At 46.0% G+C, this 13,474-nt stretch overlaps 1 protein-coding gene across 1 annotated transcript in view; it reads left to right on the top strand.

The window, feature by feature from the left end:
* Positions 1-13,474, top strand: part of HPSE (heparanase) — a 366,331-nt gene that overhangs the window by 144,072 nt on the left and 208,785 nt on the right. The window contains exon 3 of the mRNA XM_069626116.1: positions 7,855-7,980. Within this exon, the coding sequence (XP_069482217.1) occupies positions 7,855-7,980 (126 nt within the window). The remainder of the gene's footprint in view (positions 1-7,854; positions 7,981-13,474) is intronic.

Here is a 13,474-nt window from a genome sequence, read left to right on the forward strand (position 1 = left end):
CCATCCTTGGCAACCGCAGCAACTGCCTCAACATTAACTCTAAAGCTGTTTTGTGGAGTAAAATGGGCTGAGCTTGATAGCTTTTTGTTGCCAGTTGCGCTAATGAGGGGAAGGCGGGGAAACTAGCACTCAATGTTTGCTCGGTATGTGAAGCATCAGACAGCACATCTCCTTGCTGTTCACGCGACCAATCATACCCTCCCAAGTCACACATGAGAGAGAGCGCCTCCCCCTCTCGGAGTGGAATATTGTCGATTGAGAGATTCGCCTGTGGCTGTAAAGATTGTTTTAGCTTTGAACGTGTCAAAGGACCTGCCTCAGCCATTGTTGGCTGCTTACCTGCTGCGGACTGCTGCAGACTGAACTCTGTGCCCGAACACTGCGAGCACGCTCCGCGCTTTCCCAGAGTTTTTAAAGGGAGTTGGGCTTAGTTGGTTAAGGGCACAGTAGCAAGGAAAGAAACAAAGACCCACTTTAGGTCAAAACTCTTTCCTAATCACTCCAAGGCAGTAGCTGCAGCTCGTCTCACCAGCTCCAACTGCTGCAGACTGAACTCTGCGCCCGAACTTAACCATTAAAAGGGTTAGGAAAATAAAATCTGTCCCTAAAGCTAAGAAGGGTTTCTCTGCCTCAAAGAAATCTAAAGAAAATGTCAAATTAATAGTCAGCCACTGTCGTGTCCAAAAACCCTGCTTCTGACCCTAACACTTATAACTTAACTCTTTCAGGGTCCCAGACCCTCTTATTCTCTGGCTCTCCTGTGGGTGCGGGTCCCAGACTCAGTGGTGTGTCATGCCTGCTTGGTTTACTCTTCTGCCAAGCATACAATGGTTTCTTTCTCTCTGTTACTCTAAGGGTCCCAGACCCTCTCCTCTCATGTTCTGTTGTTGTTCCCCGATTCCTCCCGGACCTCTAGCACTTCTCGGTCTGCCCTTGTACCTGTTTGTGTGGTTTACATCTTCCGAGTGGTGGTGCTCTGCTGCAAGGCTCCGGTAGCGTCCAGATGCTCTCTCGGCTCGGGGCTGCTCTGCCGGTTGCTCCTCCATCCTTGGGCTGTGCTTTCTGTCTCCAGCCCCATTTGGGTATCTTCACCCTGTCAGCGGTTGCTCCGCCGGTCACTGGTTCGTTCTCCAAACTGTGGTTTGGACCTCCAGTAGCTCCCCAGAGTTTGGTACATCTGGAGGCTTACTTGGGCAGCGGTCAGTGTAGTCGCTTCATCCTGGACTACTATTGTGTTCCCATTTCCCTCTGTGCATGGCGTTTCGTGGTGCGTCCCCCTGTGCACCAGGTTAGAATCTCCTGCGTTTCTTCCTCAGAGGATGGCTCTCTCCATGATGGTTTCCCACAGTTATTTTGTATTGCTTGTGACTAGCCAAGTGCCGTGAGAGTCTAGACCATTCACTCCGATTCTCTGGAGTGATCTTCATACTCCTGGTCATCATCTTCGTCACAGTACTTGTATTGGAACTAAATGGAAAGAAAATTGTGTTCTCTGGTGCCATAGTAAGGTCTAACAAATTAGGTTGGCTGATCTTACTATAAATGATATTGGCACTAGTTGGAAAGAATGGAGGAGAGTTTGGTTTTGGGATAGAGGGAGAGTGTAGTAAATTGGTGGTATATCCTGTTCCTAGGGGATGGTCGTCCCTAATCCCATAAGGGGCTTCCTCTTGCATGCAATCCTCCCCCTGTGTACCACCCCCTGGAGGGTCTGTTGGACTGTGGCCCCATCACCCTGACCACATGGGAAGGGTCTCCCTCTAGGGAAGAAGGGTTGACATCCATGAATTCGTCACAGTATGCACATTTATTTCTCATAAATATTAATGAGGGGTATCCTGAAAACCAATCAGGATTCTGGCTTTCACAGTCTGGAGTTGGGACAACCCTGCATGAGTCCAGGGTAGATGAGCAATGTCCATTTTAGATTGCATGAATAATACTTAATGAACACATTCTAATGCAGGCCCCTTCCTAAGCTTTGACTACACAGCGAGGGAGCGAGTAATTGGAGTCATTTATGGGCCTGCGAACCCTCCCTTAAATGCCATATGTACAGGTTCTATGAATACATGCGTGCTAACGATGAAATACACCTGTTTTGCAAGCACCTTGCAAATTACAGTGATTAGATCAGCACATTCTGCATTGTTTTGATAGTTCTCTGGCAGAGATTTTCCACCACCAAAGTTTACCTTCTTTCTGCCCTTGCACTTTGGTAAAGCAAGGATGCTGCGTAAGTGTATTTACAGGCCTCAGGTGCCTATTTCTATCCATTAATTTTATATTGCAGTGTAAGCAACTGTTACTCACCGGACGGGAAGTATACCAAATCGGTGGCCGGAAGGCACAGGACTGAACTATTGATTGAAGAACTAGGTCGGGGCCTCCAACCTAGCCTCCTCTCTGTGAGGGCACAAGACCTTTTTAACGTTATGACTCTCTGCTGGGTAAGACCAGGCAGAGGGACTGATCGCTCAAAAGGGCGGGGAGGACACGCCGCCAAGAACGGAGCTGTAAAGGAAAAACAAGAGGTGAGCAATTGGAAATTTAAGAAAGATCATGTCATGATGCCTACCTCCAAGGAGCCAGGTCCGACCCAGCAACCCCAGAGGCAGGCATTTCCCCCAGGGAAGTGCCAGCGGGCCCAAGCTGGGGCCCTTTGGACACAGTCCTGGCACCTTAGGCGCCAGGCTCATGTTGGACCCCTGTCCTGGCGCCTTAGGCGCCAGGCTCATAAAGCTAGACATGTGTTCAAGTGTTTTAAGGTGCTCTTACCTGATGCAGACCATGCTGCTACATCCAGGCCCTCTTGAGGCCTGAATGGAACTACTTTACCTGTGGACCTACTTTCCCCTGGGTGTGGTCGGGGAAGGATACATACCTGATCGGTGGAAGGATACATACCTGGAACTTCTTCCAAAGCTATTTAAACCACGCCCGATCAGCAACTCGCGCTTCGCGTTGTTCTGCTCCTCGCAGCTGGACGCTCACCGTGTCAGCTCCTGCATCTGGACTTCAGCCACGCCTGTCAGCATCCTAGGTCACCTGCTAAGAGAGAATTGGAGAGAAAGAAGACCTTACCTGCTAAAGCTGCATCACAGAGACTTCACACCGACGATCCTGAAAGGGAAGACATCATTTTAAAAGCATTTCGCTTCGATCGCTGCAGCACTGCATTTCACTCACCTTTCCTGGGCACCTCCATCTTCAGCAGCGATCATCCGGATCCGCAGCCACTTCCCAGAGCCTAGAGAGAAAAAGACAAGAACACAAGGTGAGAGAAGGAAGGGAATAGGAAAAGCTCAGTTTCCTTCTGTTGGGTCATTCCCATTTCATTTCGGGTCCTGCCGCTTCCTGGCATTCCGGACCCCAGCCCCTATGGGGAAAAAGACATAAGCGTTAGCGCATGCTGCAATAAGACAATGAACATTATTATTAAGCTTGAAGTTTTGAACTTGCTACAGAACTCTTACAGCGCCTTACCTGAATAGTCAAACTTATTTGAACTCCCATCAAACCTCAATCCAGTGAAGTAACTGGGTTTCAACGCGCCCCTGCATCAGAAGCAGGATGGAGAACTCATCCTTCCAGACCCTAAGGTGAGACTTCACGGGGAATCGAGGAAGGGTTTCGTGGAGGGCTGGAAGGGAGTGGGAGGCTTGAGCATTATTCCGTCAGTAGGTAATACTCCCTTTTCACGCACAGGGGAATATTCCTGCGAGCCAGTGAGTCCATCTTCAGAGTCCTGCGCTTCACCATAGAAGAAGCATCAGCACTCGAAGCCAGACCTGCGCCTCCGTGGGAATCAGGTGAGCGTGACGGATCCCTTTCCCTCGATACTTCTTTCTAGTAGTACCTGAACTATGCCCTCCCCTTGTTTCAAGGCAACCGGAACCACCTACAAGTAAGAGAGGAGAATGTAACCTATCCTGACTATAGTTGTCAATTAACTAAGGAGAATGGATTATCAGGCCAAAGAAAACCCTTACCACTGATGTGCTGTTGAATCTGTAATGTCCACAGAGTTCATGAAAACGGAAGTGCAAAATAACAAATGGGTAGGTTAGTTAGGGAAACTGAACCCGGGCGGAACGAGGGCCGCACTAGAGTCGAGTAGGTGCACTATCCGCAAAGCGTCCCTGTGCACTACTGAAGAATGTCCAATGGAAGTCTGATTGTGGAAAGAGGATGGTAACAGCAACAATAAAGGACACAATTGAGTTGGAGTGTTGCAGGTGAAATAGTTCAGCGGCAAGGTACAATGAGTACAGGAGATGTGCTTGTTAGCAAGTGGTGAAAAGAAGAGTATTACCGATGCCGTGTTCACAAGGTTCCAAAAGCGGCAGGCACCAGCAGCCCGTGAATGAGGAAAAAGGTCTGGTACACGGGTAAGTAGTTTTCCAAAAGCGGCAGGCAAAAGCAGTCCGTGAAAGAGGAGACAGGTCTGGTACACGGGTAAGTAGTTTTCCAAGAGCGGCAGGCAAAAGCAGTCTGTGAAAGAGGAGACAGGTCTGGTACACGGGTAAGTAGTTTTCCAAAAGCGGCAGGCAAAAGCAGTCCGTGAAAGAGGAAACGGGTCTGGTACACGGGTAATTAAAGTAGGATTGAAGAAGGAACTTCTAAATACCAGGATGCAACTTTAATCAGAAGCAGCGTTTCGCCCGGTTCCGAGGTTTAAATCGAGAAGCAGAAGGCGGAACCGGACGAAAACGAGGCTCACGCATCATCGCCTCTGAGCTGACAGCGGGAGGCGGAAAGCAGGGAATTGTAGTCCAAAACTTGCCGCAGAGTGCTGCGGAGTGAGCCGAAGCCACTATTTTCCAGGGCAGTTGCCAGTGGGCGTAGAATGGGTTTGCAATATGACGCATACCCTTACGGAGGGCAATAACCTTCCTGCGGGCCTGCCGAGACGTAACAGCAACATTTCTGATGTCTTCGTACTGAAAAAAGCAGGTTGTACAAATATAAGAGTAAGAAGATCGAAAAGAGGGGCGTTTAGGAGCCCAAACTAGATTAAGTCAGAAATAGTCTGGTCTTTACTGCTCTCTGAAATTATAGTAAATCTTAAATACAGTAAAACGTCAAGGGGTGATGAATTCCAGAGAAGCTTGAACTAGAAAGCGTGGCCTCAAAGTCTGCAATGTTGGAAGAGTGCAACAACCAAGAAACTGAGAGGGAGAGGTGGGGGATTCGGCTGCATAGTTTTGGATGCTAAATATCCTGGTCGTTGTCTTTGGAGGGATTTAAATGCAAGACACAGACACACCACCTTAAATTGTATACATTGCTCCATTGGGAGCCAGTGCAGAGAGCAGAGTACTGGGCAAGCATGGTCCGTGCAACAGAGGCCCAACTGCTGCCGCGCGGCTGCATTTTGAACACCCTTGACATCTGCTAAATTGATGCTTAGGAATATCAAAAATAGAGTGCTCCTGTAGTCTGCTATATGTAAAACTTACACCATTGGTGACTTTGGGCAGACAAGAAGGAAAAGTAAGGGTTTTGCACAGAATTCACAACTGAAAGATATATGATGGGATCACACTTGAGATATAAGGTTCTGAGAGAAGTATGTATGTATGCCCAGATCCTTCACCACCTTGACCTTGATGGCTGCAGTGATCGCCAAGTCTCTGCAACTCAGGGGGTTCATTTAAGATATGCACCCATGTACCATACATTTAAGATGTGCACCTCTGATGCATATCTAAAGCCCTTTGATCCAATTGAGAAGAGATTAGTGTAGACTGGGAGAGCTCTGTTCAGCTGGCGAAGAATTCCACCATCTTGGTTCTCTCTGCCTCTCTCTCTCTCGCCTTCTTGTCCCCTCCACTTCCTCAAGCGCAGATCACTTTGGGTGTGATGTCATAAGGGCAAAGTTCACTATTACAAGAGCAGGGAGTTTACCACTAAGGCAGGCTAGCTTTAGTCTACCTGTTGGCGTTTACCTTTAAAAGAGGGGGACTCCCACCACGTCTTTAAATTATCTTTTGACTGCAACCCATGAAGATTTAGTTGGACCCTTCTGGGAGAGCAGTCCTTTCTAAAATCCTCCAGTTTCGAGGTGAAGGAAGGTGTTCGAAGGTAGAAGTGGGCTCTGGAACTTAACAATCCACAGGGACCATTGGGGATGAACTCTGCTGCTAGATTAAGACCTGCATCTCCGCCAGCCACACTTTTGCCCAGGACCTCAGCATGCTGCAAGACCCCTGAAGGTGTGCGCCAGCCTCCCCCATCTTTAGGAGCCTGAGAAAAGGACTCATCTTGGTCCTTGAGCCCTTCGAGTGGGATTCAAGCTCTTAAAAACCAGAACAACGAGCGAACCACCAGAACCCTTCGACACTGCCTTTTGGTATTCATCGTTCTTCAAACAGCCATTTGCCTGTTCAACTCCATTCGACACCACGCCAGCTGAAATGTGGTGTTGCCTCAGCTCGAACCAAAGAAGTACCGCTGCCTGGTATTTCTCAGAGCACCATTCACACCACCAGCTTCTTCACCGCTTCTCCTGTAAAATGTTCGACCCGACCCCTGGTGTCCCCCGAACAGTGACTTCAGAGCCTCCACATCGAACCCACTCACCTGCAAATCATGCTACCCAAACCTGGTGACGACCCGATCCGCTCAGCCCGAGCGGATGCTTCGAGACTGCAGCTACCTTATGTTCGGCCCCGACTCGACACCAGGTTGCCGCCGGACCACTGCGAGTGTTGCAGCCTCAAACCGTAAATACCCCATGAATGACACTGAGAAGCCTAGTTCCACTGTGTGAAACCAAGACATTTGCAAATATGTTTTTGACTGGTATCTGCCCCTGGTCCATCTTTGGGCCCGCAAGACTTAGATAGGTAATTCTAATCCCTTTTGCAACCTCAGGAACATTATCCTTTGACCATTATGGCATTTTGTAAGCCTTTTTCACCCTCTGTCTCGTTACTAGGAGTGCTGCATCTGCTATCTTTGCATATTCTGTGTTCTTTCTATTGGGGTGGATTTCTGTAAGGTTTTCTATTTAGTTAACATTATACATGGTTCATTTGATTAAAGTGTATATATATTTTTATTGAACATTGATTGGACATTCCTTTATTTTGCACTGTTATGCTTCACTGTCTGGTTTCTACTGAACCACATTCACACCCCTCTTGAGAGAATAACCTTCCCTCGGGCCACGTTATCCTAGAAATCGGAGGAGGGACATCTCTTAACTGTGTCTGTTTTACCTTTATGATTGTGTTGGCTCTTGGTTCGTAGAAGTGTGAGGGCTGGGTGGGCATTTTAGGCTCTACTCGTCCTTTTACCCCTGCAGGGCACAAGTCTATTCGTCACACAGACCAATTCAGTTTTATCCGATTGATGCACATCCAGACATCATTATCATTAATAAGGCACAATACACACATTTGAGAGGGAGAGTGGGACCGACTCAGAGCCCCAGGCGCCCTTGCCAAAAATAACCCTTTAACCGTCTCAGAGGGTATGGGGGGGGGTTTGGTATGAGCCATCTGTGTCACTATGCTAGTAATATTGTTGTTCTTGCACTCTTAAATACTTGGTTTTATGTAAGGGGAGCTGATACTAGACCCCCTGATGTAACCTTCCTAATAAGGTTTGGGAGAGAAGGCAAAGGGTAAGCAGTGCAGCAAATTACCTGTTTCGGGAATTATTCCCACTGCCTTTTCCATTTTTCTGCAAGTTTTCTGTTCCACAAAATCATCTTTTCTGCCAAACGTTTAGTCCCAAGTCATATATTGCTAGCACTTGAAGTCTTTGTTCAATCTTTTTTGTCTTTTTTTAAAATTATGGGTAAAAATGGACAGTGCCACTTCATGTTGCCTATTTGTATCACAGATCTGTGTGCTGCTCGAGCCCTTCCTTCAGCCGTGGAGAAGATGCTGCAGGCACAATGGGTAGCCCAGGAGCAGCTGCTGCTTAAGGAAAACTTCCAGAAGAAATACAAGAACACAACCATTTCAAGTATGACCTTTTTATTTGCTTTTTTGAGCTTTTTAAAAGAACATACCTTACCTTGTTCTTTAAAGGAGAATTGGGGGCTCGGGTTTCAGGCAGTTCATGAGCTGAACAAACACAACATTACTTTGTAGAGTAAAAAGTGGAACCTGGTTGGGTGGAAACGATCAGTAAATGTAAATGTGGACGTGAGCAAATGTTGTCACTGCTGCTGTGGTATGTATGCACTTGCTGCCTTCGCTGTTTCGGTTATCAAGGTAATTAGTGTTGAAACTGCATCAAAACATGGACTTTGGCCCAAAATGCTGATCTGTGGCCAGCGGTTGAGAATATATGGGCCTAATAAAAACCCTATGAACGCGGGAAGAAATACTTGCAGTTAAAAATGTGCTACTTGCTAAGGGCGCTGGCACAGGAGGGCAGCCCGCGGCTAGAGGGTGACTGTGTCTAGGCCTGACAAAAACCCTAAGTGGGGCAGTACAACTGCTTGTTGGTCAGAGAGAGTGGGAATGCAGAGCTCATTGAGAGCCACACCACCGACGCTTGCAGAAACCATGATTCCAAAAAGCAGCTGCGTGCCATACCCTTGGGACACAGGGATCTCAAAATCTGGAAACCATCCATGCATTTGCACCGTTGTCATATTCGTGCAATTATTGTTTTTGTTTTTCATGGAATACGCAAAACTGGTTTAAAATGGGGTATGGGGTGTAGACAACGTGGGGGTTGCCCCCATTTAAAGAAAAATGTAAAAACCCATCTATATTGGATTTTCTCGTTTTTCAGGGAGCATGCAAAATAGATGTAAAAAAAAGTTAAAGCTATAGTTAAAAAAAAAAAGGGGGAGCAGAGGCAAGTATTGTGTGTGTGTGTGTGTGTGTGTATATATATATATACATATATATATCTTTAAAAAAAAGATGGCCAATGTGGCTTGCCTCCATTTTGGAAAAATAAACTATGCATATACAATGATGCAAATGTTATGTTGTTACAAGGTTGTATACTGCACCAAATTGCCATTGTAGTGACACCTTCTTGTTTTAAAGACAGTTTGAGCCCATGCCACATGACTCTTCTCTCCGAGCTAAGAAGGTGGGCAGTGGAATACTAATCTAAAAAAGGGGGGTAAGAGAACATGAGTCTTTTCCAGGGATAGCGTCTTTTGGTACCATGGAAGAATTACTGGAAGAAGCGTGTACAATGTTCCCGAGATGTTCTCGTAAAGCCCTTGAAGTGTTGAGGCCAGAATTGTCAGGTAGCATTTTTTAGGCACTTGCTGCAAATCACAGGTATATAATCTTGGAGTGCCAAGCCAACTGTTCTTATGACAATTTGCTGCATCAGATTAAGCCTAATTATTGAGCTGCAAGGTCCCAAGGAATTTATACTTACTTGACAAATTGCGGGAATTCATCTCTTCTCCCCAAGGGGGAACTCCAAAGTGGCCAAACGAGAGAGAGAATTGACCCCGAGCCAATTAAAGCCCTGGTGACATTATCCCTAAGAGAAACAGGTAAGGGGGACAACGGGAGACCTGGGAGTGGGACGGAGAATCATTATGGGGCCAATCATACTCGTCCCAGTCAGGGTAAGGAGATTAATATATTGAAACACAGAATAGTGAATGAGACTCATTATTGGACCGCTCCTACTCGTCCCAGCAAACATAAAGAGACTGTATCATTGAAACATAGAGGAACTAATGAAAATCGATATTGGGGTATTCATACTCTTATCAGACAATGTAAAGAAAGTACATTTAAAGAAGAGAGCAAAGTAATGAGAAAAGCCTGAGGATAAGGCTGTATCTGAGAACTGTATGAAATGATCAGAAAAGTCACCAGAGACTATCTAGAAATCAGCTAATGAACAAGACGTTTGCGAGAAGCAAATTCCCAGAAGTAGTGAGTGATTCTCCTGTCCTTAGTTATTATTTTAGTATTGTATTGTATTTTGTTATTTATATAGCGCTCTGTCCCTACTTGTGTGGCCTCATTGCTCTTTTTCCTTGGTTGGAACGCCCTTGGTGACGTAGTCGATGTGGTTAGAGATTCTAGGGGATTAGCTTAGATGCGTGTGTGCATGTTTGCCATTCTAAGGCTTGGGTGGATGGCGAGGCTCGACTAAGCAGCCCAGTAGAGGTCAGACACGTGGGTGGGTGCTCTTGAGGGTTAGAGGGAGATTGTTGTTGTTGAGAGAGTCTATGTGAGGCCAGCTTTACCGGGTTACTTTCGGGGGTTGGTCGCTGTTGCTAGTGACAGAGGTGTTGGGGTACGTCAGGTGTTTCAGTCTGGACGGCTATGTGTGAAACTAGGCCGGATGTGCTTAGCCATAGACTTGTTCAATCGTGCATGGATGTTTGCCCGTGCCTGTGGCCTGTGTCCAGGCTAGTGGTGTGAACTAGAGTTAGTTGGATGGTGGACACTGTTAAGACATTCACATTCACTGATGAACGACGAGCACCATAGCCAGTTTTGTTGGGTATGGATGCCTAATAGCATAGGGAAAGATATGCATTATGATTTTCTGTAATAAAGAGAAAAGTGAAATGGCTTGCATCTGCATCCTTCTGACCCGCTACACTACCTAAAGTTCGCTATTGTCAAAAGGTGCATATTTATATCTGAAAAATGGAGAAGACAAATAGATCAGACATGTTTGTCACCTTCCTCACTAGCTACCTAGCTTTCAAAAACCCCTTTGACATTTTGGCTTAATTACGAAATGACGAAATGTTCTCTCTTAGGGGGAGATATTGGATGGCGTTATGGGAAAAAATGAACGCCTGGCTCAGAATTCTGCCTTGTGTATCGCTAGGGATTGATGACATTTCAGCAATGCCTAATCGAAGAAGGCACTAGTAGGTAAAGGGTTGAACCTGTTCAACTACAAAGCCTAGACAAGGGGTAATGAGTGCTTTAAACCTAATTAATTCTCGGGTCATGGAAAGCCACTTTACAAATGTTGGTTTGCTATGATTCATCTTCACCAGTGCTACAGTTGCTATGGGACATTGACATTATTTTACTGCTTTCTTTGGGGAAATTAATAAACATGCTTTAATTATTCTTTTCAGAAAATAAATAAGGTTCTCTACCACTCCCGTCCCCCCAATGGCCCCTTGGCTATTAGCAATTCTTACAAAGACATGTTGGATCCTATGTCATTCTCTCTGGTATTATTACCCGGCTTGTGTCCATCAGCCAATTAGAATTCACGGAACACTGGCTGTATCCGGTGGTCAAGCCTCCATTCAGTGCATTCTAACTGCTGTGGCTGTATCGGGTGAAGGATGTATGTTTTAGAATACTAATCTAAATGTATACATCTTCACCAAATGCAAGGGGTTGGCACCCTTGCACCCTAACCCACACGCCACCACTGAGAACAATAGACAAATAACAATGCAATAAAAAGACAGTGCGAGGAACACTGGGTGGTGAATGCTGCAATAACCTTTTTTTGTGGTATGCAATTTCCTCTCCAACCCAACCAAAAGGAAATCGATCCTGAGCTTATGAACAAATCCAAATTGTGATATCGCACTACTGCATGGAACTTTATCTCACTGAATCAGAGATAGAAAAACGTAAACAAAACTGTGTCGGGTGGTGCTTCCCCAGACACATACTATGGCCTCAAGTGGACCCACAACACTTATACAGAAAAGAAATTAGCTTTTGAGCTACCTGTTGTCATTTACAACACACAATGTAGGTTTAAGGTGGTTTGGCTGAAAATAAAGGTAGTGGAAAAGGATATTGCTAACATCTACATACCAAATACCCATCATACAGACCTTACCTATGAGCCCTTGAACACCCTCGCTTGACTCTTAATATAACAAACATAATCTTTGGTTGAGACTTTGGTCAGGTGCAAGACATTCTTCTTGACACAAACTCTGATGCACACTGTCAACAGAAAGATAGAAACACTATACTAAAAATAAAATCAGATTTACATTTACAGGATATTCAGAGACTACAACACAAAATGGTCTGGGAATATGCCTTCTATTTCCCACCACATGATGTGTACACCCAAATAGATGTTTCCTCCTATTCCTAGCCCTTATTCAAAGTGCTTTCAACTAAGATGGGGATCCACGCCCCCATATATTTAACCCTGAGAGTAGATGGTGATGAGGGAACGATACACCATTATTGGATGTACAGTACCTTCCTGAAAGAGGAATTCTGTAGAGAACTGTGATGAATCTGGTGCGGTGGAGTCATCACTAATTCTCCGGCAGTGACCTCCTCCCGTGTGGCCAGAGGACGGCAGTCGCTATCTGATCCTGACTCTGGGGGTGGATACATGAGGGAGGATCACATGGGAGGAGACAGCTGTTGGGGGGGAGGTGGTGACTCCCATCAGATGAGACGCAGTATTGTTACTTTCCTACTGAAGACCTTCTAATACCCAAGTTCTTGATGGCTTGTTTGTATGCCACAAATCATCCTTATTGTAACAACCCGAAAACCCATCCTCTGTCACTCTAGACAACATTTCATTTATACCTCAAACATTCACGACACACATAGAACATCTCCTGTTTCTAATGTTTCTTTATATAAAACCTTTGAACATCATTTTAGAAATCCAATAGGATCTATGGACTTCAGCTCCCATAAAGCCTCAAATACTGAGACGAAGAAGAGGAGGAAGGAATTGATGCAGATTAGGAGAAACCGTAAACCTAATGAGCAGACTAGATGTTTGGCTGAATCTAAAGTGCACAGGACATTTAAAAATGGCATCTGCACTCGGCGCAGTAGAACGGGAGCGGACGGTGCTGGAGAAAGTCAAGAGCGCGCGCGAGAGAGAGTGAGTGCAGGCACATCCATGCGGCGGCTCGCAAACGCAAGTCCCACATATTGCATGGCATGAAGAAAGGAGAGATGCAGCAGGCACACCTGAAGGATGGTCTGAGCACTGGGAGCCGCAGCGGAGCTCCTGGAGGTACGGTTGTGCCGGGGAGCAGCATTCTCCGTTTGAAGCCATAGAGGCTCACTGCAGAGGCACGCTATAAGTTCGAGCTGATACAAACCACTGGGGAGTCTGCCCAGAGCCATTGGGGGCCCTGGGGTGTACCGACACGCATGCAATCAAGTGAATGAGTTAAGTGAGACTGTTATTATGGACAATGTTCAAAGGTGGTTTTAATACAGACCAAACCCAATGTTAATGCAATTCCCAAAAGGAAGAGTATTTGAATAACGACAAAATAAAGTGCAACAACAAAACCTGAACAAATGCCTATGCCTGAGATGTCAATGTGGGTGAAAGCTGGAGCAAGTGTTACCCTAAGTAAACCTATGGAAACGCAACAAAGTTGATACGGATGTGGCATATTGAAAAGGACCGTAAAACCAATAAGTGCTGGATAAAGGAATAGACCAGGCAGTTGACATTTTGGGAAAGATACCTATCGGAAAGTATACCAGGGGATCTGCAGGACCCCCGATGAGGATTCCTGTCAGTGGAGTATACC

Source organism: Ambystoma mexicanum, chromosome 6p (genome assembly GCF_040938575.1).
Source record: "Ambystoma mexicanum isolate Mex_15411 chromosome 6p, UKY_AmexF1_1, whole genome shotgun sequence".
In the NCBI taxonomy this organism is placed as follows: domain Eukaryota; kingdom Metazoa; phylum Chordata; class Amphibia; order Caudata; family Ambystomatidae; genus Ambystoma; species Ambystoma mexicanum.